The 25,300-nt window shown below is 42.3% G+C and overlaps 2 protein-coding genes across 8 annotated transcripts; both read left to right on the top strand.

The window, feature by feature from the left end:
- The first annotated feature begins 656 nt into the window (after nucleotides 1-656).
- klc2 (kinesin light chain 2) lies at nucleotides 657-14,578 on the top strand. Of its 4 annotated transcripts, XM_071459197.1 has the most exons (15): nucleotides 657-805; nucleotides 3,691-3,936; nucleotides 4,052-4,385; nucleotides 6,609-6,825; nucleotides 6,928-7,117; nucleotides 7,364-7,537; nucleotides 7,735-7,834; nucleotides 8,331-8,380; nucleotides 8,606-8,673; nucleotides 9,300-9,408; nucleotides 9,734-9,886; nucleotides 10,140-10,264; nucleotides 10,821-10,878; nucleotides 11,201-11,297; nucleotides 14,473-14,578. In XM_071459197.1, exons 2-14 carry the CDS (start codon nucleotides 3,709-3,711, stop codon nucleotides 11,282-11,284), a joined length of 1,890 nt encoding a protein of 629 aa, XP_071315298.1. In that variant the 5' UTR covers nucleotides 657-805; nucleotides 3,691-3,708; the 3' UTR covers nucleotides 11,285-11,297; nucleotides 14,473-14,578. The 4 variants fall into 4 exon arrangements, with proteins under 4 accessions (XP_071315298.1, XP_071315295.1, XP_071315296.1 ...); XM_071459194.1 differs by lacking the exon at nucleotides 14,473-14,578 and having other exon boundaries at nucleotides 11,201-14,238; XM_071459195.1 differs by lacking the exons at nucleotides 657-805; nucleotides 14,473-14,578 and adding an exon at nucleotides 1,204-1,343 and having other exon boundaries at nucleotides 11,201-14,238.
- prkd4 (protein kinase D4) lies at nucleotides 14,485-25,300 on the top strand. Of its 4 annotated transcripts, none has more exons than XM_071459190.1 (19): nucleotides 14,485-14,622; nucleotides 15,024-15,211; nucleotides 17,836-17,974; nucleotides 18,625-18,756; nucleotides 18,852-19,006; nucleotides 19,122-19,317; nucleotides 19,941-20,024; nucleotides 20,658-20,820; nucleotides 21,198-21,321; nucleotides 21,504-21,581; nucleotides 21,806-22,019; nucleotides 22,266-22,291; nucleotides 22,381-22,453; nucleotides 22,817-22,923; nucleotides 23,020-23,181; nucleotides 23,467-23,565; nucleotides 23,651-23,918; nucleotides 24,226-24,311; nucleotides 24,605-25,300. In XM_071459190.1, the coding sequence occupies exons 2-19, from the start codon at nucleotides 15,056-15,058 to the stop codon at nucleotides 24,767-24,769; spliced, it is 2,427 nt and encodes an 808-aa protein (XP_071315291.1). In that variant the 5' UTR covers nucleotides 14,485-14,622; nucleotides 15,024-15,055; the 3' UTR covers nucleotides 24,770-25,300. The 4 variants fall into 4 exon arrangements, with proteins under 4 accessions (XP_071315291.1, XP_071315293.1, XP_071315294.1 ...); XM_071459192.1 differs by having other exon boundaries at nucleotides 14,495-14,622; nucleotides 15,045-15,211; XM_071459193.1 differs by having other exon boundaries at nucleotides 14,508-14,561; nucleotides 15,045-15,211.

The following is a 25,300-nucleotide window of genomic DNA, read 5'->3' as shown; positions in this document are numbered from 1 at the left end:
GACCTAAGCAGTGAGTGGCTGTAAATAAATGGTGCACATGATGGTTGTGAAGCAGGTCAGTGGCACACAGCGGGACCTCTCTGCTCTCCTCAGTCTTTGGATGGGGGGGCCCTCTGATGACATCCTAACACAAAGAGCATGAGCGAGGCAAGATACCTCACTCCCACCTACATCATGGTTCCTGAAAAGCGCTTTGATTTGATTTGACATCTCCGTAAATGCCAAATTAACCAGCTGGCATACTTTTGAATCGCCTTAAATGATATTAATCAAAACGAAATGATGGTGGGACACCTTACAATGTCACCAGATTTCTGCTGCGCGTTCCCATCTTTGTTAAAAATCACAAAATACTCAAAGCTAACTGTTCAGTGAAGTGATACACGTCAGTTTAGCTTATACTATAGGGTAAAATCTCCAAGAAAATATTTTAGTTTTTAATAGGACTGATGAAATACTCAAAAATCTCTAAAAAGAAAATTAGAGAATTACAGAAATTGCTATGACTAACTGGGAGCGGCACTTCGGTTATACGCATGCGTGAGATAATTTCCCGCCCCCTCTCGAAAATGGCAGACGTTAGTCATCTTGATATTTCGCTTCATCTTTGGTTACGGTATCTGGGAGAACAGCCATTTTTCTGTCATATTTGAAGCGCATCCACGAAAACATCACAGTTTTTTGTTTTTTTGTTTTTTCTTGGCTGAGTAAAAGTTTTTGCGGGGAGCACCAGTTAGTAACGGCCAACACTGTGGACACATTTAAGAGCTTTCTTGCAGTCCTCCATTGTCAAGCGATAGTCTCGGTAAGTTAAGGTGACAGTAAACGGAGCTTGCCAAGGCTCATGTTAGCTAAATTAACGACTTCAGTCGGGCTTGTAATCGCATTAAACTAAACTCAGCGGTGTGGGAGCTATTTCGGTGTGTCTTATACTAGCCAAATAACGTGAGAAGCGTGAAATGATAAGACTGACAGCTTAACTACAGTTCCTAGCACTCAGCCTCCTTCAAAGTAGGGCTAACGTTAATTTAACGGTTAATTACCAACTCATGATTTCATCCACTGCTTTGCTATATCACGCTTTAGAAACGAGGTGTGTGTGTGTTTTTTTTTTGTTTTGTTTAGTTTTTTTTTAATATATACACACTGACAACATGAACTGTCGTGTTCGGTAGCCTGCGTCGTCCTACTTTCTGTTGCTCTCGCTTTTATTTTGAAAAACACACCCGGAAGCGGTTTGTTTTCCCGCTGGTTGACTTACCGCTGGTCCGTCTGGAGCATCACAACATTGTCCCCCTGCTTTGTTTGAGGGATAGAAAGCGTCGCACTTGTCTTCGATGAAGGTAAAAAAAAATGTGGATTAATGATATTCATGTGAGCATGAGGTCGCAGTTATGCAGTTTAGAAAGACGGCGATTTAATGCGTGTGATAGTAATCTGCCGGTTTATTTTTAGCAAGCTGTCAAATCAAACGTTACATCCTCCGCTAGGTCCGCAAATGTGTCATCTGCAGATGCTCGTCTTGCAGCTTACGAAACGTCAATTTTAACATCTTCCCTATTATATTCTTATCTGTGCCTTTGGTAAATATAATCGACTGATATACATGGGTCGGTGTGTATTGTGTAACACCCGGGAGGTCGGGCCTGCAGTGTTTACAAACAGTTTACATGTAGGAACCTGACATTTCAGCGCATTTTCAGTGATTGCCAATGATTTATTGAATCATCAGCTGTAGCTTTGTGCTTTCTGAACAGACCTCTCCATTGTCGGTCACCTTGATTGATCTGTTGCCAAGCCAAACGTTGGCTCCCCTCCTCCCGGCCGCAGGCCTCGACCATGCACTGGCTCATTTTTTTTAATTTTTTTATTTGTGGCTTAAAATAGTCCCTCTGAACAAGCACGAATAAGCAATAGCATTAACTTGTGGATATCACTTTTGTCATGTTTCACAGCTTCCCCTCTCTGCGTTTGGAAACGGTGGACTTAATGGAAGCGTGGATATTGGTGCATTGCAGTCAGTGTATGAGGAGGATGGGAGGGGGGAGAGGAGGACGGGTGAGTGAGTGAGAGAGAGAGAGAGAGAGAGAAATAGGAGAGGAGGGGAGGGAGGGAGGGAGCAGGAAAGGAGAACAGGTGCGCCTCCATCATCAAAGCAGGAAACGGGAGAAAGTCACGATGTTGCACAATTGGCTCCTGTGTCCTGCTGCTGCTGCTGCAACGGTTTCACTTAGAGCTGCTCAATATTTCGACCAGTTGTGACCAGTTACTGTGCAATATCTCTCTTCTCAGACCAGTCTATGGCTGAGAGATGTATATTGATCTCATGAGGTGGAACTTTCTAGATATCTTTTGGGATTTTTGGTCATCCAAATATCAAGAATCTTGTCTTTTTAAGATAATTTGATCATGATATATTGGTCAACATGCATTATTTAGCTTAAGCTGAAAAAATAAACATTGATTTGATTAATTAGGGTCCTTTAAAATGTGGCCAATATATGTACTGAGCTTAAACATCTCCTTGGCATTTATGTACTGCAGTGTCTTGTTTACTTATAGATCAGCATATAAGCTGATGCTTATAAATCTGTGGCAGGAAACACTGGCCTTGCAGACGTCTCAGTCAGGCTTTAGTTCAGACGCTGCTGTGATATTTAATTTTGTCGTCATCACCTCGCTCTGAATCAGTCTCTCCTTGGGGCAGCCGATCTGTTGAGTGACAATGTCTCATTTTAATTGGCTTTACTGGTCACTGGCAGCTGCTGCGTCAGTGTCAAGCTCGAAGGAATCCTCTTGCAGTAATCTGAATGGGTTTTAACTATACATACACTACTCACACAGACACACACTCACACACAGACACAGACACACACACACACTAACAGACACACACACACACACCTTATCACTTTACATCTAGTACAACTACCAAAGGGGCACATTGTGCAGTAATGAAATGGGACACCATTATTTAGCTGTTGACCTCTTTTAAATTGTACTGAAAGATGGAGAAATGGGAGATCTGATGGAAAACTTTTTGCAGCAGCAACTTCATTAAGGACATTTTAACTGTCATTTTCTCCTCATGCTGTCTTTGCCACATGCTGTGCATTGTGTAGGGCGACAGATTTCTTATTTGTGCCTAGACAGGTAATGAAAGAGTTTCTGAAAACCATAAGTGAGGGGATGCTGGATGTAAATGCTCCCCTGGAGGATTTTATATTTTGACTTCTTTGCTTTGATACGTTTGTGTCTCATTTTTACCATCATAAACCTGTGAGAATAAATCTTTGTTGTATTTATTGTATTTTCTACTTTTCCTCTGCCTCACTTTCTTCCATCTTGACTTTCTCACTGAGTATCTCTTTACTCCCTCCATCATTATTATTGTCTCCTACTCACATCCTGTCTCCTCCTCCCCGTCCTCTCTTTGCTCTCTCTCATATTTCATCGGCTCTTTTCTTTTGTCTCATCTACCTGCTGTTGACCTCAGCAGCCAACAGATAAAGGATGTGGTTACACCGAGTAGCTCATACGTAAATTGTGAAAATGTCAAGCCGGACAGAACAGGAAAGGATGAGACACAGTCAGCAAAATCGCCTGCCATCCCCTTGATGAATAAAAAATGGCAAGGTGGGAGGGGGGGTACTTTCACATCTCATTGGTTTTCTTTTCTCGTCCCCACAGCGTGCATGAAACCAGGCAATGTCCACCATGGTGTATCCTCGTGAAGAAGCCCTGGAGCGACTGAGCCAGGATGAGATCGTCCTCAACACTAAGGCCGTCATGCAGGGCCTGGAGACCCTGCGTGGGGAACATGCCCAGCTCCTTAACTCGCTGCTGGACTGCACCCAGCCACCCGCCGCCCAGGAGAAGTCCGGGCTGCTCCGCAAGAGTCTGGAGGCCATTGAGCTCGGCCTAGGAGAAGCACAGGTGAGAGACGGAGTCCAAGTTAACAAAGAAGCAACCACTAGTTAAAAGAAATGATCATGCTTGAAGATTTCAGCTGGTAAAAGTAAATTTTATTTGTTCTTTTTTTTTCCCATAGGTGATCATCGCTCTGTCCAGCCACCTGAGTGCCGTGGAGTCAGAGAAGCAGAAGCTGCGCGCTCAGGTGCGTCGGCTCTGCCAGGAGAACCAGTGGCTGCGCGATGAGCTGGCGGGAACGCAGAACAAGCTGCAGCGCAGCGAGCAGAGCGTCGCACAGCTGGAAGAGGAGAAGAAGCACCTGGAGTTCATGAACCAAATAAGGAAGTTTGACGACGACGTGTCGCCATCGGAGGAGAAGAGCCAGAGCTCTGGTGGCGGTGGAGGTGGAGGAGGAGACACTTCAAAGGACAGTTTGGATGACTTGTTCCCCAATGACGATGACCAGGGACCAGGTATGACATCAGCAGCAGTGCTCGGGGGGGATGACGACAACAACATGATTAATATACATACACCTCACACAGGGCTGCAACTATCTTTTGTTTACATTATCAGTTTGGATTATTTGAAAATACCAAAAATTTGTACAAAATACCACCCACAATTCCCAAAGTAAAACATTGAACTGACCAACAATTACAGACCCACAAATATTCAATTCATTGTCATAAAAGACAAAGAAAACCAGCAAATACTCACATTTGAGAAGCTGCAACTTGAAAATGTATGGATTTTTTTTTTGTTGTTTTTTTTTTTGGTTAAATCAGTCTAAAGGCTCATTTGTAAAGTAACATTTTATTTGCTATTATTGATTAATCTACTAACTACTTAGTCTAAAAATGCCCAAACCACAGATATGACTTCTTCTGTACAAGGAATTCACATCCCAGTTTACAGGAGCAGGTGCCTGATGCTGGGAGAGTAACCAGCAGTGGTAGACCACAGGAAGAAGAGCTGATTGGTCATGCACTGTGTAGTCACAGTCATTTTGCATGTCTGACCTTTTCCCCAGTAACAATGAACACCCAGGAGCTGAGTCATATAGTTGGATTCATGTTGCAGCATTGTGGGAACTGAAGATATGAATGCACATTAAAAAAAGAGAGAAGGTACAGATTTATTTTGAATTGACACATTTCCACTCACTGTGTGAACCTTAGATATTGGGTAGGTATTATAACACAGCCACAGCAGGTATAGTTGATTATACAGGGATTTAGTCACTGTTCACGACTGACACAATAAAAACTGTAGAAGCTCAGAGTTCGAATGAAAAGGAAAACCTGTAGTTATATCTCCAATCATCCATCATGTTCCTCAATAATTCGTAGTTATGATGAGGTTGAAGTTGTTGAAGTGTACTGTACTCGATTCTTGGTCTCTTTAATTATTTATGGCTGAATACTCATATAGCTTGTTCACTTTTTAATGTTAACTGCACATTCAGCCATAACATGTTCAAATGTAAGAGACACAAAGACCAAGTATTCTGTTATGATTTTGCTTTAATCTTCATTGTGACATCATGTTGTCTTTATAATGTCACATTTTTGTTCAGAAAAGAAGAAGATCCTTTAAAGACCTGAATGTAGAGGAAGGTGAGGAGTTAAATCAGAGACACCTGTGAGCCGGGGGGAGGGGTAAAACTACCAAACAGAATGGAAGAGAACAGAAAAGAGGTATGACAGTGCTTAAAAAAGGATATTTTAAAAGACTCAAGCTTTCTAAAATTAGAGTAGTGAGGTGCATAAGTGGAAATATACTGAGCTGCAGTGGTTACAAGAAACAGCTGGATTTCAGTAAAAAATCAGCTGGATAAACGTGCTGCAGGATGGATCCCTTCCCTTGTCTCGCTTGTGTCGGTCATACAGCTTAAGTTTGATAATTTTGTCTTTTTTCAAGCAGAAACATTTCCAAGTTCCAGCTCCTCAAATGCTGCTTGTCTTTGTCCTGTGTGATATTAAACTGAACATCTTTGGGTTTTGGACCTTTGCACATGACAAACAGTCAGAGGAGTCTGACGTTTTTCATAATTTAGTTCTTTTAAATTGTATAATCTAAACGTTCATCAGAAGATTGAGCATTAATGAAAAGTGCAAGTGTGTATTTGCTCACCTCTAACCCCCGGTTCAAACCCACAAGTGTTTGTATGTTTGACAAATTACAGTGATCACTCTTTGATTTCTTTGAATTTCTTTTGATAACTTTTGTTTTCTTAGTTAAACAGCAAGGCAACTCTTATCTCACTTTACATATTAGTCAATTAGTCGATTGACAGAAAATGAATCAAACAATTTTAATACCAGCTTCTTAAATTTATTTTAGCTTTTCTCTGTTATCTAACTGTGAACTGAATATTTTAAACTTTTTTAGAAAGTGACTGTTTTATCATCGTGGATGAAATAAACCGTAACAGAAGGTTTATATTTAGTCTGCAGGTACCTTTTCAAACAGATGTTCAAGCAATTTCTTCATTTTCATCATTGACTCTTTATCATCTGGTTCATGTCTTTTGTGAAAACAAGTATGATGTTCAAATGTACTAATTTATTAGCATAACTTGTTAATTTCATAACCCGCACATTAGACGAGATGATGAGATATTTTTGCAGTGAAACCTCTATTAAAGGACATGATACCAGTTTTGACCCTGTACCCTCCCATCTGTCCTCCAGCCCAGCCCAGCGGAGAGGTGGCGGCCCAGCAGGGAGGCTACGAGATCCCGGCGCGCCTCAGGACGCTGCACAACCTGGTGATCCAGTACGCCTCGCAGGGGAGGTATGAGGTGGCGGTGCCCCTGTGCAAACAAGCCCTGGAGGACCTGGAGAAGACGTCTGGACACGACCACCCCGACGTGGCCACCATGCTCAACATCCTGGCCTTGGTGTACAGGTGGGGATCGGAGAGGGGATTGTGTTGTGACCTACACAGGTAAAGTGGTTGTCAAGTGAAAAGACTCAGATTAAAGTGCTGTTAATCTGTTTTGTCCTCCAGAGACCAGAACAAGTACAAAGAAGCTGCTCACCTTCTGAACGACGCCCTGGCCATCAGAGAGAAGACATTGGGGAAGGATCACCCAGCTGTGGCTGCAACTCTCAACAACCTGGCTGTGCTGTACGGCAAGAGGGGAAAGTACAAGGAGGCTGAACCCCTCTGCAAGAGAGCGCTGGAAATCAGAGAGAAGGTGAAGACCATCACCATCACCTTAAAATCTAGAGAATGACTTGTATATACATATATTAGAAAAACAACTGAAATGACTTCAGGATCTGAATCTGAAAACTGAAACTGTCAAAATATAAATGCAACAAGGCACAAACAAATACAGATGCTGAGTCGAGAAAAAGACCCGAGCTGTGTAAATGTGAATATCACCTGACCTGTCCTGTGAAGGTGTATACTGTATAATCTGTCCTCCTGCTGGTTCTAGGTGCTGGGGAAGTACCACCCTGACGTTGCCAAGCAGCTGAACAACTTGGCTCTGCTGTGTCAGAACCAGGGCAAGTACGATGAGGTGGAGTACTACTACAGACGAGCCCTGGAGATCTATGAGTCCAAACTGGGAGCCGACGATCCGAACGTGGCCAAGACCAAAAACAATCTGGTGCGGACGTGGTTAAGATGCTGGATACTTGTTTCCTGTTTGTCTGCAGGTCTTCAAACGCTTTAACATGAGATAAGATGACATTTAAATCTGATGCCCCATCTCTTCTGTCTTAACCTCTAATGATATAATTATATTTAAATATTTTTAAATATGTTTTTAACAGATTAATAGAACCTTGTCCATGTTCTCCTCAGGCCACGTGCTACATGAAGCAGGGGAAGTTCAAAGATGCTGAGGCTCTGTACAAAGAGATCCTGACCAGAGCACATGAGAAAGAGTTTGGATCTGTCAACAGTAAGTAGTAGAGCCAACAGTCAAACTGCTGTGAGCCTGAGTCACTTAAAGCTCCTGGGCTCTGCACAGAGGAGCAGCTACTGGTGGATGTGGACCAGGTTTAATGGGGAACAAAAGTAATTTAAATCATTGATAGACGAACATTCATACCTCAAAACTCTGACACTTGCTGTGTTTTGGGACTCAGGTTTTGATTTGGCCTCAACCTGATCCCTCCCAGCTTCCTCAGCAGATCAGAGGATTATTTTGTTCTATTGAAGCGTGCGAAGCAGCTTAATGTTGATGTTTCCCTCCTACTGGCATTTAGCCTATCAAACCCTTATGAGCTCACATGCCCTGAACGAGAGAAGGCCTTGGCAGGAGTTCAGTGAGAGGCACGTGGACAGAGAAGCGTCACTTTGAAATGTTCTGGCCAGTTCATTTATTGGTGCTTTTCCTCACTTGGTTGGTTTTTGCTGTTGCTGTGTTCTTCAAATCAAATGTCCTGATTTTACAGACGACAACAAGCCGATCTGGATGCATGCAGAGGAAAGAGAAGAGAGCAAGGTCAGTTACTCAGGTTGACCTTCTCCATTCATTGCATTGGCTGGCAGATGCCCCATTATGGAGAATGGATTGGACAGTGACATAAGTGATGGAGAGCAGCAGACTGTACAAATGACGACAGGGACAATTTAATAGGGCTAATGTTTCATATGTCTCCTCCTGCTCGCTCTCGCTCTCTCGCTCTCTTTCTCTCTCTCGCTCTCTCTCTTTCTCTCTCGCTCTCAGGGTAAGCGCAAGGACTCTGGCCCATATGTTGAGTATGGGAGCTGGTATAAGGCCTGCAAGGTGGACAGGTGAGTCAGACAATTGACTTCAGTGAAAACATGTAGGAATTAAAAAATAATAATAAAACGTCTGATTACCAAGTTGTTGGTTTTTTTTTTCAAATAAAAACACAAAAACAAAAAAAATCTTCTGTAGACAAATCTTTAGAAAATTATCACATAGTCATTTAAAGAAAGAAGAGGGCAACAAAGAAATACAAGCAACACATACAATTCAGTTATATGTGAGTGAGTATTTGTGCTGGCTCAGTAGAAATGTGTGTAAATCTTTGCTGTAACAGCATCACCGTACGACAAATCGACCATTTCCTTCCCTTTTGTCCCAGATAAAGATTCTTTGTTTAGTTTAGTTCACACTGATGAAACTGATTTGGTCTTGAAAAATCCAAACTGGCCAGGATCCAGTTTTAATAACAGAATATGCTCTGCAGAGGGGGCTGTTTTACAGCTGCAAGTCCCAAAACTATCTTATAGCTTAATTCATCTTTTTTTTATTGAAGGCTAATGAGCAAAGAATAACTTGGCTGAGGAATAAAAAAAAAAGTTTATTAAATAAAACGTTTAGTTACACACATAATTACACACAAAAACAAAAAGAAATAATGTCTTGCTGGATTTTTATTTTTTTTTTGAAGCCCCACAGTGAACACAACCCTCAAAAGCTTGGGATCTTTGTACCGTCGCCAGGGGAAACTGGAGGCAGCAGAAACACTGGAGGAGTGCGCCAGCAAGTCACGTAAACAGGTAGCACACCAACACCGGCTGAGTTACTGCTGTTAGATTAGTGCTCTGGGCTCTTTTCAGTGAAGAAGCCTGATTAGTTCTAGACATCACAGCTGTGAGTTATTCGCACGTAAACTATGTCAAACCCATTTTAAAGCTCATGTGTACATTGTAGTAAAGAAAAGTTAACATCACAGACGTGCTGTGTGGGCTATTGTATGCAGGCTGTGATTTTTTCATTCCTCTTAATCACTCTTTTAATCTTTGTTTTTCTCTCTGTGTGTGTGTGTGTGCGTGCGTGCGTGCGTGCGTGCGTGCGTGTGTGTTTGTGTGTCTGGTCTGTCAGGGTATAGATGCCATTAACCAGAGTAAAGTGGTGGAGCTGTTGAAGGATGGGGGAGCTGGAGGGAGCGACAGACGACAGAGCAGAGAAGGAATCAACGGACCCGGGGGGCAGCGGGGAGAGAACGAAGGAGATGACTCCGCTGAGTGGAACGGGGTCAGTTCACAGATATTAATTAATTTGAACACTAATGGAAGTAGTAATGAGTTCATCTTCAGTCATCACGTAAAGAACATGACACAAAGACAACATAACCTTCCACACAAAGCTGTGAAAGTTATATTAATGTGATTATTTCACATTAAGGATGATTTAAAAGGTTAATAGTCAAATGTCCTGCAGCAGGGCCAAATGTGTGGAGATGAAGCTCCTGTAATGTTGGCAGTAAAATGTTTTGTTCTTTCCTCAGGATGGTAACGGGTCTCTGCGGCGCAGCGGCTCTTTCGGGAAGATCCGTGACGCTCTGAGAAGGAGCAGCGAGATGCTGGTGAAGAAGCTGCAGGGGAGCGGACCTCAAGAACCTCGTAACCCAGGGTGAGATCACTGTTTGTTTGGAAACATGACCTCGTAGTCAGGAGTTAGGTGTAGAGCTACAGCTAATGATTTTCACTTCCTTTTAATGTCATAAATCGTTATTCTGTTAGTCAGTAAGTAGTAGCTCTACTCTGTCTGCTGATGAAGGCCACAAGATGTGGCTGAAAGCTCTGGAATTTACATGGATAATTAGAATGGAAACAAAAAGCAACAAATCCTGACATTTAAGAAGTTGAAACCAGTGAATTTTTGCCATCTTTTCTTGATAAAGAAGATTATTTATTAAAGTTCTCGATGTAGTTTTCCATTGTTTGTTTCATCAGCTGATTCATATATTTTAACAATAGTCACATGTCTTATCTTTGCACTTATGTTGTAAACGGTTAGGTTTCAATGAACTTTTTTCATTCTCAAAGAGAATTGGGCTGATTCATTGGTACTGGATATAGCTAAAAAATGTTAAAACCCATCTTCATGAAGATGATTTTTGTCTTTATTTCTCACACACTGATCTGCATTGGTAAGTTCATGGTTTGATTTTGTTATTTTTGCTCAGAATGAAGAGAGCGAGCTCCCTCAACTTCCTCAACAAGAGCACGGAGGAGACCACACAGGTGCGACTGTTCATCACCACACAGACTCATATTTTCTAAAAGTGTTTCACATGATATTAAATTTCCAAATGGTCTCTTAGATATCAGTTATCTGGTGTCTGGGAATTAAACACCTGACAAATCCAGGTGCTTAATCACATTAGGGGAAAATCCTGTAAATCCACAGCTGTCATAGATCAGTGAAGCTCATTGATTTGTAGTGTTGCTGATTATGGCATAAAGCAGCCTGAGATAATAAAAGGAAGCTGACTCTGAGGAATCTGTATAGAATATATGGACTGTTCCCCAGTTTTAGTACTAACATTTACTGAAATGTTTTCAGGACGCCAACTCTGGACTGTCAGACTGCAGGGGACTGAGCGCCAGCAACGTGGACCTATCCAGACGCAGCTCCCTGATTGGCTAGACAGCGACCAGAGGTGGGACTCAGGAGGCACAGAGCAGCCCGGCGAGGAGAGGCTGTTTGCAGCTTGGTTTGATCAAACAAACACACTTAAAGCTCAAAGCAGAGATCAAACACTTGCACCTGCAGCATATTTTTAAAGAACACTGAAAAAAAAAACCTCACCACACTAAACGTCATCCTGTAAGACACAGTCGCTGCTGCTGCTGCTGCTTCACTGTACAAACCGCTGCCATCCATGAGAAAACAGAATATTTAGATACATTTATCAGCATGCTGCTTACTAGAACGTGGAACGTCTGCACCTGAACGCCTCGTGTTTTTGACTCATAGCACTGTAGCAAAGCATCGTATCCACATCGTGACGAGTCCGTTTCCTCGACGTACACACTCATGTGCAGACATTCAACCTTAGGTAGGCTAAATGTACCCAGGTTTCAGTTCAGAGGGGTGTTGCACTCTGTATATTTCACCAGTAGCATGAAGTCTTTGCTGATGCTCACCACCCATCAAATGCATATCAGAGACGGTTAAAAACGGTACAATCCGATTTAGATTTTAACATACAAGCAATATACAATCTTTGGATTTCAAAAGACAACAGCACTAATCATTTAAACCTCACTTTTGCCTTCTTGTTTTTTATGTATATACAGTTTTAAATTATTTGATATTTCATTCTTTGTATATAGTGCACATTGATTTTTTTTTTTTTTTGTTTACACTTTATTGGGTTAAAGAGTCTCAGTTGGAAAAAATACTACTTATCTGAAGGGGGAAGACTGGAAAAGAAGGAAAAGAAGAGAAGGAAAGAAGGAGGGAAATAAGGAAAGATAAAAAAAGAAATACTGAAACGGGCACTTAATTAATTGTGTCAATGAAAACATCAAAAATGCTGATAAATTTCGTACCTCAATCACTGGAATCTGCTGACATTCAGAATAAGCTACTAGACCATCAAGGTTTCAGTCTAAACTGTTGTAAAGCACTTTGACCATGACAGTCCTATATATTCAGCAGCCATGTTGGTACCTACAGAGCAGACTGGGATGGTAATTTTCACTGGATCCTCTAGTAGCCATGCATTGGGCCAAAAACAGCATTTCTTCAAATGAACTTTATTGGTGATTCAGGGTTCGCTCTAATAAGAGAAGAAAATGGAAAAAGGGCCAGAAAGTTCATTTGAAACTAAATTTACCAATAAACCAATCATTTCAAGAAGTTTAATCAAACACTATAATCATTACTTTCTTGTCCCTCTAATGATTCGTTTTCAAATAAAGTGAAACAGCCATGAGTCTGAATGACAGTGAAGGGAAATGTGGAAGAAATAATTTGTTTACAGTCATTACAGCAGGATATTTGAGGCATAATCAACCCTCATTTAAAAATATGGGTAACTACCTTTGTTCAAAGCTGATGCGGCGCTTCAGCTACAATATGTTTACTTTCGTTAATGGGATTCCTCTTGTTGTGAGTTTTTTTTCCTTGATTGTTGTTGAATATGTATTTTTTTTTTCTTTTCTTTTTTTTACAAAACTATCCTCAATGTTGATTTTAATGCTGACCTGGATGGATTTTATCAGTCGACAGAAATCTGACTGGTGACCATCTGTTCTCAGTGAATCTTGTTGTGCTGAAGCGTTTTCCTGTTTTGAGTCTGAGCTTTTACACTGGAGGTCCTGAAAACGGATTATTTGAATGTTACGTTTAATGTCGATTGTAGGGTGTGTTGGCGTTAACACTGGATTTTTGTTCCGTTTGGAGATGAACTCCACCAAAATTAGACCAATACAAAGAAAACTGTCCACAGAATGTACTCGTCGATATCAGACTCAACTGATCAGGTTGTCAAAAAAATGCCTTTTTTTTTTCTTGCAACTTTTTTTTGACCCTTCTCTTAAATCTTCTAGTGCAAGAAAGTTTAAAAAAAAAAAAGGTCAACTCCAGACGACCTGAGTGTGATTTCAAAAATGAGAAGATGCAGGTTTGTCGTGAAGGCATTTTGTCAACGTTGGTGCATTCACACCATCGCCACGTGCCCAGATAAACTGACGTCACTCTTCTTGAAATCACCTTCTGAGGAAGTCACATTGCAGAGTCTTAAAAAGTGCTAATTCTTCTATCAGCTTCTGAATGTGCTGAATGTGCAAGGTGGCGCAGGTTATGGATTGTAATTAGGTAAAGAAGGATGAAGTAAGTGTGTGTGTTAAAGGTGGAAAAAAAGCAGAAGAGAGTGAAAGTGAAAGTGTATTGGAAAGACATTGGGAGAAGGAAAAATGCTTCAAGTCTTGTTCGCAGCAAATAATGTACAGAATTATTCATGTACAACCTTTATATGTATGTTTACTGTATGTCACATTCACAAACACAAGAATTATAGGAAATTCCATTAATCACATACACAAGCTCAACAACACATAGTTGTGTAAAAAAGTTGGATGAACACTAATTTGTAGTTGAAGGTCTTTAAAAAAGCTCTAGAAACATCTGTGCTCCTTCTCAACACACACACCATAATACCAATACTAATCAATACAGCACGGTATTAATGAGTCACTTATTTAGCCTGGGTTGGTACAGTGTTAGTGCTCCATAAATATATGAACATTAATGCACTAGTTAGCTCAGTAAAATAGATGAGAAGAAAAACTAAAACTGCTGCAGTTGTAAATATTTATCTTGAAACTGTGTCGCAGGAGGTTTTTGATCCAAAGCTTCAAAGATAAATCAGATCTTTGTCTGTCTGATCTACTTGTCCAAATATTTATGGAGATCAATACATGTGCTCAGAGCCATGGATGGTAAATGTTGTGAGTATGAAGGTCATGTGTATTTGCGGGGACTCCTAATTTCAGCTGCTATATTGCTGATGATATGATGGATCTTATTGTGAAGGGGCCAACCTGATGTGTATTTTATCAAAGGTTCAATAAAAACAAATTCCACTTTTCAAACCGATTGTGTGTCTCTTACATTTTCATTCTTGTAACTGATGTCGGAAATGATCAAAAGTCAACCTTGAACATGAACGGAAATGGGTTTGACCATTTCAAAGTGTGAGTGTGTGTGTATGTGTGTGAGAGAGAGCGAGAGAGAGAGAGAGAGAGAGACAGTTTTCACAGCTAGGGCTGGGGGTGTTAACCGTACACTCCACTGTCACAGCATCTCTCTAACTTCCTGTCTCATAGACAGCTGAGCCTCACAAAGGAAACCAGACTCGCCAGAAGTGATGCGGAGAATTGACGACACACTGATCGACTGATCTGCTGCAGCCTTGGTGAGATACTGTTCTGCGACTGAGGTGAAAGATCGGAGCTTGAATGAACCAGGATTAGAAAGTAAGATTACTCACATCAAGTATACTGTGCTGGTATTTCAATGTTCTTATTTTGGTAACAGGAAAAGCTTACTAATATCCTGAATATGTAATACTTTCATTTTTATTTGTTAATGAAAACTTTCATGGTGTTAGGTACTAAATCATGCTTCCAATAAGAAAAGGGAAATGCAGTTGGTGGACAACATATATGTATATATATTGTATGAATGTACAGATGTTTACATCCTCCACATCTGGTTCTTAGATGAAGATCTTAAACTTTTCAGTGGTCAAAAATGTGTTTTATTTTGAAATGCCATGTTGACCCTTGGCAGCTTTTTGTCTATTTTTAATCAAAACCTCTCAAACCAGAATCTGTATCTGTTCATCACATTCCCTCCTATCTCTTTGTCGCTGTAGACTTTTTTTTCCCCCCCGCAGGCTGTTTCTCCATGTCCGCAGTGGCTCCCTCCAGTCCCACCAGTCTCGCGGCGCCGGCCCTAGTCCAGTTCCAGCTCGGCCTGTTCAGGGAGGTGGTTCAAGTCCCTGCAAGCAACCTGAGCTACCGCCATGCCAAGAGGCTGGCTGCAGAGGTCATAGAGCGCAAGGTAATCAGAGCATCGCACTCATGGCTTTGAACCTGGAGCGCGGTGACGGTGGAGGAGCCTTAAAGGGGTACTCCACTGATTTTACACATCAAGTTAAGTTCATATTTCATATAACTTGTCCAATGATGTTGTCTGTTGCACTGGAGGAGCGTTTTGAAAAGGGAAAAAGTTGGGTTTCAGATTAAAACTCTGCAGAAAAACTTCAATACAAAGAGGAAAAAAGATATAATGCTGAGATGCATTATGGGAATTGTAGGATCCAGCATTTTTGAAGGCTTAATCCATGTTAGAGACTAAAAGGTGGGATATCTATGCATCTGTTACTTCAGTTTTTACTATGGTTTAAAAAAAATCTGAGCCTCCCATCTTCATTGAAATTGGACACTAAGTTTGTTGTTGTAGCTCTTGAACAAACAGAGCTGAGTGGTTTATTTTGAAATCAGCGGCGCTCCCTGTTTTGATCTGCTTGGATGGATCAGCAACAAGAATGAATCTGGCTCATATCCCATAGCCGCAGATAAATTCTGCCTTTGAAAGATGTGATGACACAATGATCGGGATGTTCTTGGGCACGGCGCTCAACCCACAGCTGCTCCAGTGAAAATCTGCAGCAGCTCCAAACTGACGATTAGTGTGCTGCAGACAAATGATCAGTAATAAAAATTGGTGAAAAAAACCTGTTCTAACGTTTAACACAGTCCCACTTGGAAAATATTTCATGTCACGTCTCTCAGTCTTGTCAAAACTGTCAGGAAGTGGACTTTGAAAAGGTCACCTCATGCATGCATGGAGGACTGTGTAGGTTACTATGTATAGGGCGGTTTTTCAGAGACCTCCAAGTGCACTGTTGACTGATGCAGTGTTAGAAGGATGTTGTAGTGGTTTTGGCTGATCTCACACACACACACACACACACACACCTGATTGAACCTGCTTTTTATATCATGTTAAACCAGATTAGCTGGATGTTTTTAAGTTTGTGTGACACAACCAGACTCCATTCAGATTTTGGTCAATTGTTAATAAGAATCTACTACATATCAACAATATGACAGGATTTACTCCCTCACCAAACTTTATAACATGGTGAAGAGAGTGAGCTGATAAGCAGCAGGATTACAAAGGTAACTATCAGTCAACCAGTTGTGTTCACGCTGCTGCTCATGAGGTTAAATAAGGATGGCCATGACCTGCAGGTGTTGGTGTCTCTGTCAGTGTAAAGCTGGTCTGGTCTTCACACTGCCTTTGTTAGATAGGGACTGTGTGGTTAACAAGAGCGCAGCAAACTTTCCAACCACAGCCTCTCCCCCTACTGTGTCAAACAAACACACACACACAAACACACACACACACACACACAAACACACACGTCTGCCTCGCTCGCACCAGCCTTCCTCTCAGCTCTGAACTTTTCTTTAGTTTCCAGGCAGCAGGTCAGCCGGATGAATATGACTTTGTGTAATGATTACTTCCTAGGCTGCACACACATGCACACTTGCACGGAAATGACAGCTTATCTTTTTAAGTGCGTGTGTGTGCATGTGTGTGTGTACACTTCACTGTACACAACAAACCCTACAGCATGAGCTCACTACTGCAGATATGTGACATACTGTGTTTATATGTGTCACTGCTGGGCGTATCTCCAGTATTAATGCCTAACCTTTTTTTTTTTTTTTTTTTTACACCTTGTAAGGTGTCAGAAGAACAACCTTGCTTAGGAATTGAAAACTTAATTACTGTAATGCATTTTAGAAATGACTGAGTCCGAATTTTAAACATTGTATAATTGTGCAACATAGATTTTAATATTTAGGAGCAGAGAGTTGTTTTTACATGAAAACATTTTATAATTACATTGTACGATGACGGGGCAGAGACTAGATCCCACTGTATTCCTCTCACTTGTCACTGTTTTTGTGTGCAGGTAGAAGGAAGTGTAACACAACAGATGATGGAATTAACACTCAGCTGGCTGTAATACTTCTCTTTAAGGAGTTAGAGATTATAGATTCACTGCTGGATGTCTGTCATTGTGAAGACCCAGCTGATGATGTTGGTGGTTGCGCAGAGCTCTGGTTCTTTTTCTCCCTCCTCACTGCTTCGTGTTAACTGTGACCAAAGACACACAGACAACACTGAACCGCTAAATCCTTAGTGACAGACGATGCCTCTGCGTTCAGCGTTTCAGATTGTATCACGTTTGATCTCTTTATCTTCCGAGCACTTATTTCTGTCTTGTGGAAAATGTAACTGGGTCATGTTTGTGATGGTCGGAGATTGTTTACAGAATTGTTAGAGTTTTACATGAGTCTCTTTCTCTCTCTCTACATGAGCTTTTTCTCCAGGTCGCTCTAACCTTTCTGACCAGGCAGCACTGACTGAATATTTACACTCCCTCTTTTCCCACATTGAACATTTACATATATTAAAAACATAGTTTTTTTTATTAATCCTTTGAAACATGTTCGGTGGAGATTTGCAAGCCTTGTGCATTTCCTCACAATGTGCATTAAGGATACAAACCAAGAACCTTCTTCTCTTTTCATGTATTAGATGTATGTATAAGTGTGTGTGTGTGTGTGTGTGTGTGTGTTCGTGTGTTCGTGTGTTCGTGTGTTCAGGCTCCAGACTGCAGCGTGGTGGGCGTCGGGGAGAAGATTCTGCTGTTCAGACACCTGCCAGCCTCTGAGCAGCTGCTGCAGCGGCTGACGGACCGTGACGAGCTGCGGGATGGAGACCTCATCGAGGTCATTGTTGCAGGTCAGTGCCTAACCGATTCAGTTTGCTCATAGGTGAAGGATTTCATCATTTTAAAACACGCATTTCAACATCACGTGTTTTTTTGAGCTTTCACACTAGCCAGTTTTGTTACGGCAGCTTATTTAAGAGAGATATAAGTCTTATTTTGGAGGGATATTTTCATAAATACTCTGAGAGGACATGATTTTACAAATTGAAGGTCATTTGTTTTCAAGTATTTCAAGTGTTGCTGGAATTAGTTTGGCTTTTTTTTTGTGACCACCTTATTTTCTTAATGAAATACAAATGTGCTGCAGAACTGTCCCCTACAGACACAACACACACAAAAGCTTCATTTTAAATAGAAGTTTTATTTACAGGTAATTCTCATAGATGACTACATGAGGAACAGCATAGAATCATTATATTATATTATTATGTATTTCACATATATTAATCTGAACTAATTTGTTCACTGTGGGTTAGAAACTGTGCATGTTTTTGACACAATGTCAAAAACAGATGTGACAGATGTGGACCCCGTGTTTTTATTGTCATGCACCCACCACTCTGCTGAACTTTGACCCCTGCGACTGTCATGAACAGAACAGAACATGACCGGAGACTTGTCTGTATAATGAATCCTGTCCCTTGTCTTTGATCTGACTCAGGATCAGCCTCAGTGACCGAGATGAGGATCCGTCCACACTCCCTGGCGGTCCAGTCGTACCGGACTCCCACTTTCTGTCACCACTGTGGAGAAATGCTGTGGGGGCTCGTTCGACAGGGGCTGAAATGTGACGGTACAGCTGCTCACTTCACCTCGTTCTCTCCCTCCGTCAGTGTTGTTATTTATTTAGTGACTGTTTTCATAAAACCACGTGTGGCCTCTCTCCAGGTTGTGGATTGGACTTCCATAAACGTTGCGCCTTCCAGTTGCCCAACAACTGCAGCCGTGCACGGCGTCAGGTTAGCACCAGCCTCTCCCTGTTTCCTCCCCGACGACCCCGTGCACACTCCCTCTCTAACCAGGCGGGAGGCAGTCTGGAGGAGGTAAGGAACTATCCGAGGGTGACTTTTTTACACTCGACTGTCCAGTAAAAGAGACTTTTTTTTCAGTTTTTAATGGGATCACACAGTTTACACATTTTTGTCTGTCCTCCACCAGATCAGCATGTCCAAACCCTCATCCAGGCCTCCGTCCTGGGCAGAGCCTCCGGTGTGGCTGGGAGTCGGGTGCGGTGACAAGAGCAGGGCTCAGGTCCCTCACACCTTCCACATCCACAGCTACACCAAACCCACCGTGTGCCAGTTCTGCCACCGGCTGCTCAAAGGGCTCTTCAGACAGGGGCTGCAGTGCTCAGGTGAGACAGCCCGAGGAGGAAACACCCAGGCTGCAGAGGCTTTTTTTCTTTTGCACTTCAGTGAGCTACGTTTTGGCGAGAGGCTTCCTCGGCTCTGCTGATGAGCAGGGAGCCTCTTACACCAAGACTGAAGAGGCCTCTCACTGCAGACGAGTCTCTGTCTGTAGGAAATGAGTTTTCATTTTCTGCAGGAAGATTCAAAACTAGGTGCCTAAAAATCCACGACTGCTCCAACATTTTTTGCATTATCACATTTAGATTAAACATGTAGCTAAGTGGTAGCAGTGATTTCCTGAGTGTTTATTAATACATATTAAACATGTTCCTCCACTGAGGCCAGTTTTAGATGATGCCGAAGAGGCTGAACTCTACATATGTTGTGTGAGCAGGGAGTGTGTGTATCCGACTGGACTGGCTCTGTCCTGCCTCATGTGTCTCAGAGAGTTGGTTCAGTCTGAAAGGAAAAAACAATTATTTTAACAGAGGAAAGAAAACTTGAAATCACATTTTAAATATATATTCTGCCGCTGTCACTTTCTATTTTTCACATGTGTAAGAGTCGCCCTCATGAAGGGTCTTTTTCTGTCAGCGTTTGAACCGGCCTCCTCTCTTCATCCTCTCAGACTGCAGGTTTAACTGCCACCGGCGCTGTGAGCCGTTAGTCCCCAGAGACTGTCCGGGAGAGAGGAGAGGCGTCAACGGCGAAGGTGAGCAGCCAAACCCTGGACGTCTTTGTCTCCGCTCAGTATTCTGGGCCTGACAGTCGCTCCGTTAGATCATGGCTCTTTGAAAAGGCCCCCGCTCGGATCTTCTCATAACGCTGTGATGAGTCAAAGCTGATTCACCCTCCTTAAGAATATTTGATAGATTCAGGACTCGGCCTGATTTAAATTCCCAGAAACATTGCATGTGTCCGGGCAGTGATGATGAATAATGGCATGAAAACGTGATCAAAGCCTGTTGAGGTAACCAGGATTATGATTTAAGCTCCTATAATATACACTGTTACTCTATTTGTATATTTATGCTAATGGAAAAAAAATTCTTCAGGGTATAAATTAATTAAGGGTATTAATTAATGTCGACAACCATTATTAATAATTTTGAAGCTAATAATTAGTAATTTAGATCATTTGAGTAACTGAAGTCATAGATCAAGCAAAAATGTAAAACGTGTTTTCACTTCTGTTTCTAAAATGTGCTAATTTTCTACTTTTCTCTCACTTTAAAGTGAATATTTTCTGGGTTTTAAGGAAATTCACTGTGTTTTTACAAATTCAAAAACTTTATGCGTAGGTTATGATCAGTCACAGGCCTATGATGTCATAATGTGTTCCCAGAATCCACAGCAGCTAGTCACAGCTGCCCACCCAACCCAGACGACAATGAGTCAGAGCTCACCAGTATAACACTAGATGTCTCTGATGACGAGATGTCCACCGACACCGACAGTGACTCGCTGGCTGAGATCAAGGAGGTCGAGCAAGTGCGAGAGCCAATCAGGTGAGAGGGCTGTTAATTTGTTCTGATGATGTCGCCTCATCTGAAAGGTGACTGCGCTGTGTGGTGGTGATGCCCTGATCCTGTCAGGAAGTTACAGTCTGACATGCAGCTGCCGCAGCGTGCCAAACACACACACACACACACACGCATCTCTCACTGCACACATCTGCAGGACAAACCTGGCTGTGGTCAGTGAGTTTTTGGGAGATGCTGCCACCTGGAGGCGTTCAGGAGGCACTGTAAGACACGGCCGCTCTGTCAGTGAAAAAAGAAAAGTGACTAATTCAGTTTCAGTCTCACAATGAGTTTTTTTTTTTTTTTTTTTTTTGTCACTTCTTCACATCTTCTCATCGTTTGCCTCCCGTCCCCTCCACCAGTCCGTGTTTCAGCAGCTACATCCCTCTGATGAGGCTCGTCCAGTCGGTGCATCACACTAAGAGGAGAGCCGGTGGAGTCCTGAGAGAGGGATGGCTGCTGCACCACACCAACACTGACACACTGGTGAGAAACACAAACACACACACACACACACACACACACACACACAGTATTAATGTGAGTCCAGTGGTCTTTACTGGACTTCACTGAGAAGACGTTTGACAGTCTGTTCTGATGCTTCACTTGTTCGGAGTCATTAACCTCCTGCTGATGAATGATTTATTATTTGTCTTTTCTTGTCCCAGAGGAAACGTCATTACTGGATCTTGGACAGGAAGAGCATCACTCTGTACCAGAACGAGAGCAGCACCAAGTACTACAAAGTAAAAGCTCTTCGTCAGCAACAAGCACTTCAGTAGCAGACTCATGTTTCTGTGCTTTAATGACTTTGACCTTTAATGACACCAGCTGAATCTGTTTGTTTGCATCAGAGGTGTCTGGGGAAGCTTTTTTTTAAACTAAAACCTGTTTTAAATGTTGAATGAATATTTAGTTGAATCACCCAACACAGTATTTAAGTCCCTCTTCCCTCCTCTTCCTCCTGCAGGAGATCCCTTTGTCTGAGGTGCTGCAGGTCCGTGGCCCCGCCCAACTCTCCATGCCTTTGTTGCCGGGCAACAGCGCCCACTCCTTTGAGGTGGTGACGGCCACGCTGGTGTACTGCGTGGTGGCTGGAGAGGACGGGCCAGTCTGGGAGAGCGCCATCCGTCAGGGTCTGATGCCTGTGGAGAGCACCGGAGGACACGGCGAGGAGAACCACTGTGAGACATAATAGCAATTATTAGATATTAGATTTTATAACCAACTATGTTTTTATTATTGATAACATAATACACAACATTAATGAGGAGGATGGACCCTCAACTCAAAATAATCTCAATAAATCCAGATATTTTTAAAAATAATATTTATCTTCCAAAAAAAAAGTGTTTGTTAGACGATAATTAATTATTGAACGATGATTTGCTTCCGTCTCTTTGACCGTTTCTGTCCTTCTCCGTCTCCAGATGAGCGTTCACACAGAGACAGCACGGTAAGGATCACAACGTGTTTACTGCTGAATCTCCTGAACAGATGTTTGTCGCACCTCAGTGTGTAGCACAGTGTCACTCTGTGTTTCAGGACATCAGCTCCGTGTACCAGATCTTCACTGAGGAGGTGCTGGGGTCAGGACAGTTTGGAGTGGTCTACAGAGGTCAGCTGGTTTTAACCACAAGCTTAGATTATGACAACATCTGGAGAAATATATAAATTGGTACAAATGACAGGAAAATTGGAGAAAAGGTTTTGTTATCTTTCTAGAAAACTGCCCAGAAAATGGGGAATTATTAACCTGTGAATTAAAGTGTCACCAAAACATCTATAAACTGAAAATGTCTGACTATAACTGTATTCATGCAGTTATACAGATCATTGGTTTAGAAAAAGCAAATATTGAAACTCAGGCATCAAGAGAGCTGCGCTTAAGGCTGTACAGATGTAACTGAGCGTCTTAATCTCAGTGAGGCCTTTTCTGGTTGAATAAAGTTATATAAACGGGTGGTTTCTCACCCCTCAGGTACTCACAGGAAGTCGGGTCGGCCAGTCGCCATCAAAGTCATCGACAAGACGCGTTTTCCCACCAAACAAGAGAGACAGCTGAGGAACGAAGTCTCCATATTGCAGGTACGAATACATTTCCATCATATTTGTATGATCTGTATTTATTATTTGATTCTTTCTGTAATACTTAATGTGTGTGTGTGTGTGTGTGTGGTCCAGAATCTGTTGCACCTCGGTGTGGTTTTGTTGGAGGGGATGTTCGAGACAGTGGAGCACGTCTTTGTCGTCATGGAGAAGCTCCATGGAGACATGCTGGAGATGATTCTGTCCAGTGAGACAGGACGACTCCCTGAACGCAACACTCGCTTCCTGGTCATGCAGGTATCAGATCCAGCACTGATCCAGTTATTACAGCGATGGGAAGTGTGTAGTTTCCTGACTGCTTCACAATAAAAGATTATTTTATTTTCTGTTTTATAGATTTTACCTTAATTCACCTTTAAAAGTTGAGAAAGTTTGAATAAAAAAATACAAGTAATTTTATTCCTGACAGTTCCTCAGGGACCCAGCACCATGAGCACAGGAATGTTTCTGAGTCACCTCCTGCAAGATGAAGCAGATAAATACTGCGCTATAACGAGTCTTCCTCCTGTTTGTCTGCTGCAGATCCTTGAGGCTTTGCGTTATCTGCACTTCAAACATATCGCTCACTGTGACCTCAAACCCGAGAATGTGCTCCTGGCCTCTGCAGACCCCTTCCCTCAGGTGGGATTTTCTGATTGCATTCAAAAACAGCAGAGAGCAAGTCGTCACGACATCTCAGTGACTCAACTCGCTGTCTGTGCTGCAGGTGAAGCTGTGCGACTTCGGGTTCGCCCGCATCATTGGCGAGAAGTCCTTCCGCCGCTCTGTCGTGGGGACGCCGGCCTACCTGGCGCCTGAGGTGATCAGCAGCAGCGGCTACAACCGCTCCCTGGACATGTGGTCGGTGGGCGTCATCACGTATGTGAGCCTAAGCGGGACGTTCCCCTTCAACGAGGACGAGGACATCAGACAGCAGATCACCAACGCTGCCTTCATGTACCCGCGACAAACCTGGGCCTCCATCTCCCTGGAGGGTAACAACTTTTCTTAACCCCTTACCATTCGTTGTTTTAATTTCCCTTCCATTGCCAGGCTGTTCCAGCTGATCATTGATTTGTTTACAGTGAGTGAAACGTTTTTAAAAAATCAGTCCTTCATGTTTGTTATAGCTTCAAACAAGTTGAAATATTTTTCATGTTTTAATTTAAGTCAGCCTGACATATTTGGTATCTTTCACCAGCCTCCTCCTGTCGGCCACTGGGTGACTCCAGTGCACCACTTTTAAAACAACATGAATTAATCTCTCTCTCTCTCTCTCTCTCTCTCTCTCTCTCTCCTCAGCTGTGAGTCTCATCAACAACCTGCTGCAGGTGTCAGTGAGGAGGAGGTTCAGTGTGGGCAAAGCTCTGGGACACCCCTGGCTGCAGGTCAGATACATCCCACACTGAGGGCATATTCATTTTAAATGACCTTGTTGGATTTACTGAATTCACTGATGATAGTTGTTTATTGTAAAGCCATGTATGTTTTCCATCTATCAATTAAATACTATTTAATTTTCCTAATTTGTTGTCTCATTAAGACCAAATCTGGGAACAAACTGATTTGAATTGGAAACAATTTAAAAAATGTACATAGGATGGAAAGATGCAAAACTAGGCGAGTGACCCTTGTGTGTGATTTTACACTGTTCAGCTGATCCTCCGTGTCTCTCCTGCAGGACTTCCAGCTGTGGTGCGACCTCCGGGAGTTTGAGCAGAGGATGGGCTGCAGGTATCTGACGCACCAAGCAGACGACGAGCACTGGATACGCTACACCCACGACAGAGGCCTGGATTTCCCTTCCCACCTTCGCTGGGACCCCAATAGCAAGCCTGGCACGTGACCTCAGCATGGGGGTTAAAGGTCGGACAGTTTTTAGTCTTAAATAAAACTGTAAATGAGATGTTTCAAGCTCAAAATCCTGAATTTGTGGGACAGGAGTGAAACAATTCTTGTTTTCTTTCCATATGTATGTTGTTTAACACGTCAGCTGTAATTCCAAGTTTTTAAGGTGTTTATAGTGGGAACAGGAAGACAAATGAAAGAATCTGCTGTAGCCAAAGCATAATTATTTCTACTTGAATGCAAGATAAAAGAAATTCAGTCTTTGTCTAAACATAATGAAAAAACAACACAAACAACCGCTGTTTAGTAATATAATTTTCGTTTTTTATTCCAAGTTGTTGTAGTTTTTAAACTTTAACTGTGTGAAAGTGAGTTTTTGTGGCGTCAGTGATGGACAGAATGAGCTGAGGATGAGGAGAATGGAGCACAGATGAAGAGAGAAAAAAAAATCATAACGAGTCAACTCGCACTGGTTATCATGGCCGACCTGTCATTTAAAATGGGACCAAAACCCTATAAGCTTCCTCAC

Source organism: Trachinotus anak, unplaced genomic scaffold, assembly GCF_046630095.1.
Source record: "Trachinotus anak isolate AG129_WGS33_773 ecotype Australia unplaced genomic scaffold, CSIRO_AGI_Tana_v1 ptg000023l, whole genome shotgun sequence".
Classification (NCBI taxonomy): Eukaryota; Metazoa; Chordata; class Actinopteri; order Carangiformes; family Carangidae; genus Trachinotus; species Trachinotus anak.
The sequence above is the reverse complement of the archived record's forward strand: the minus strand, read 5'-3'. Positions and strand labels throughout refer to the sequence as shown.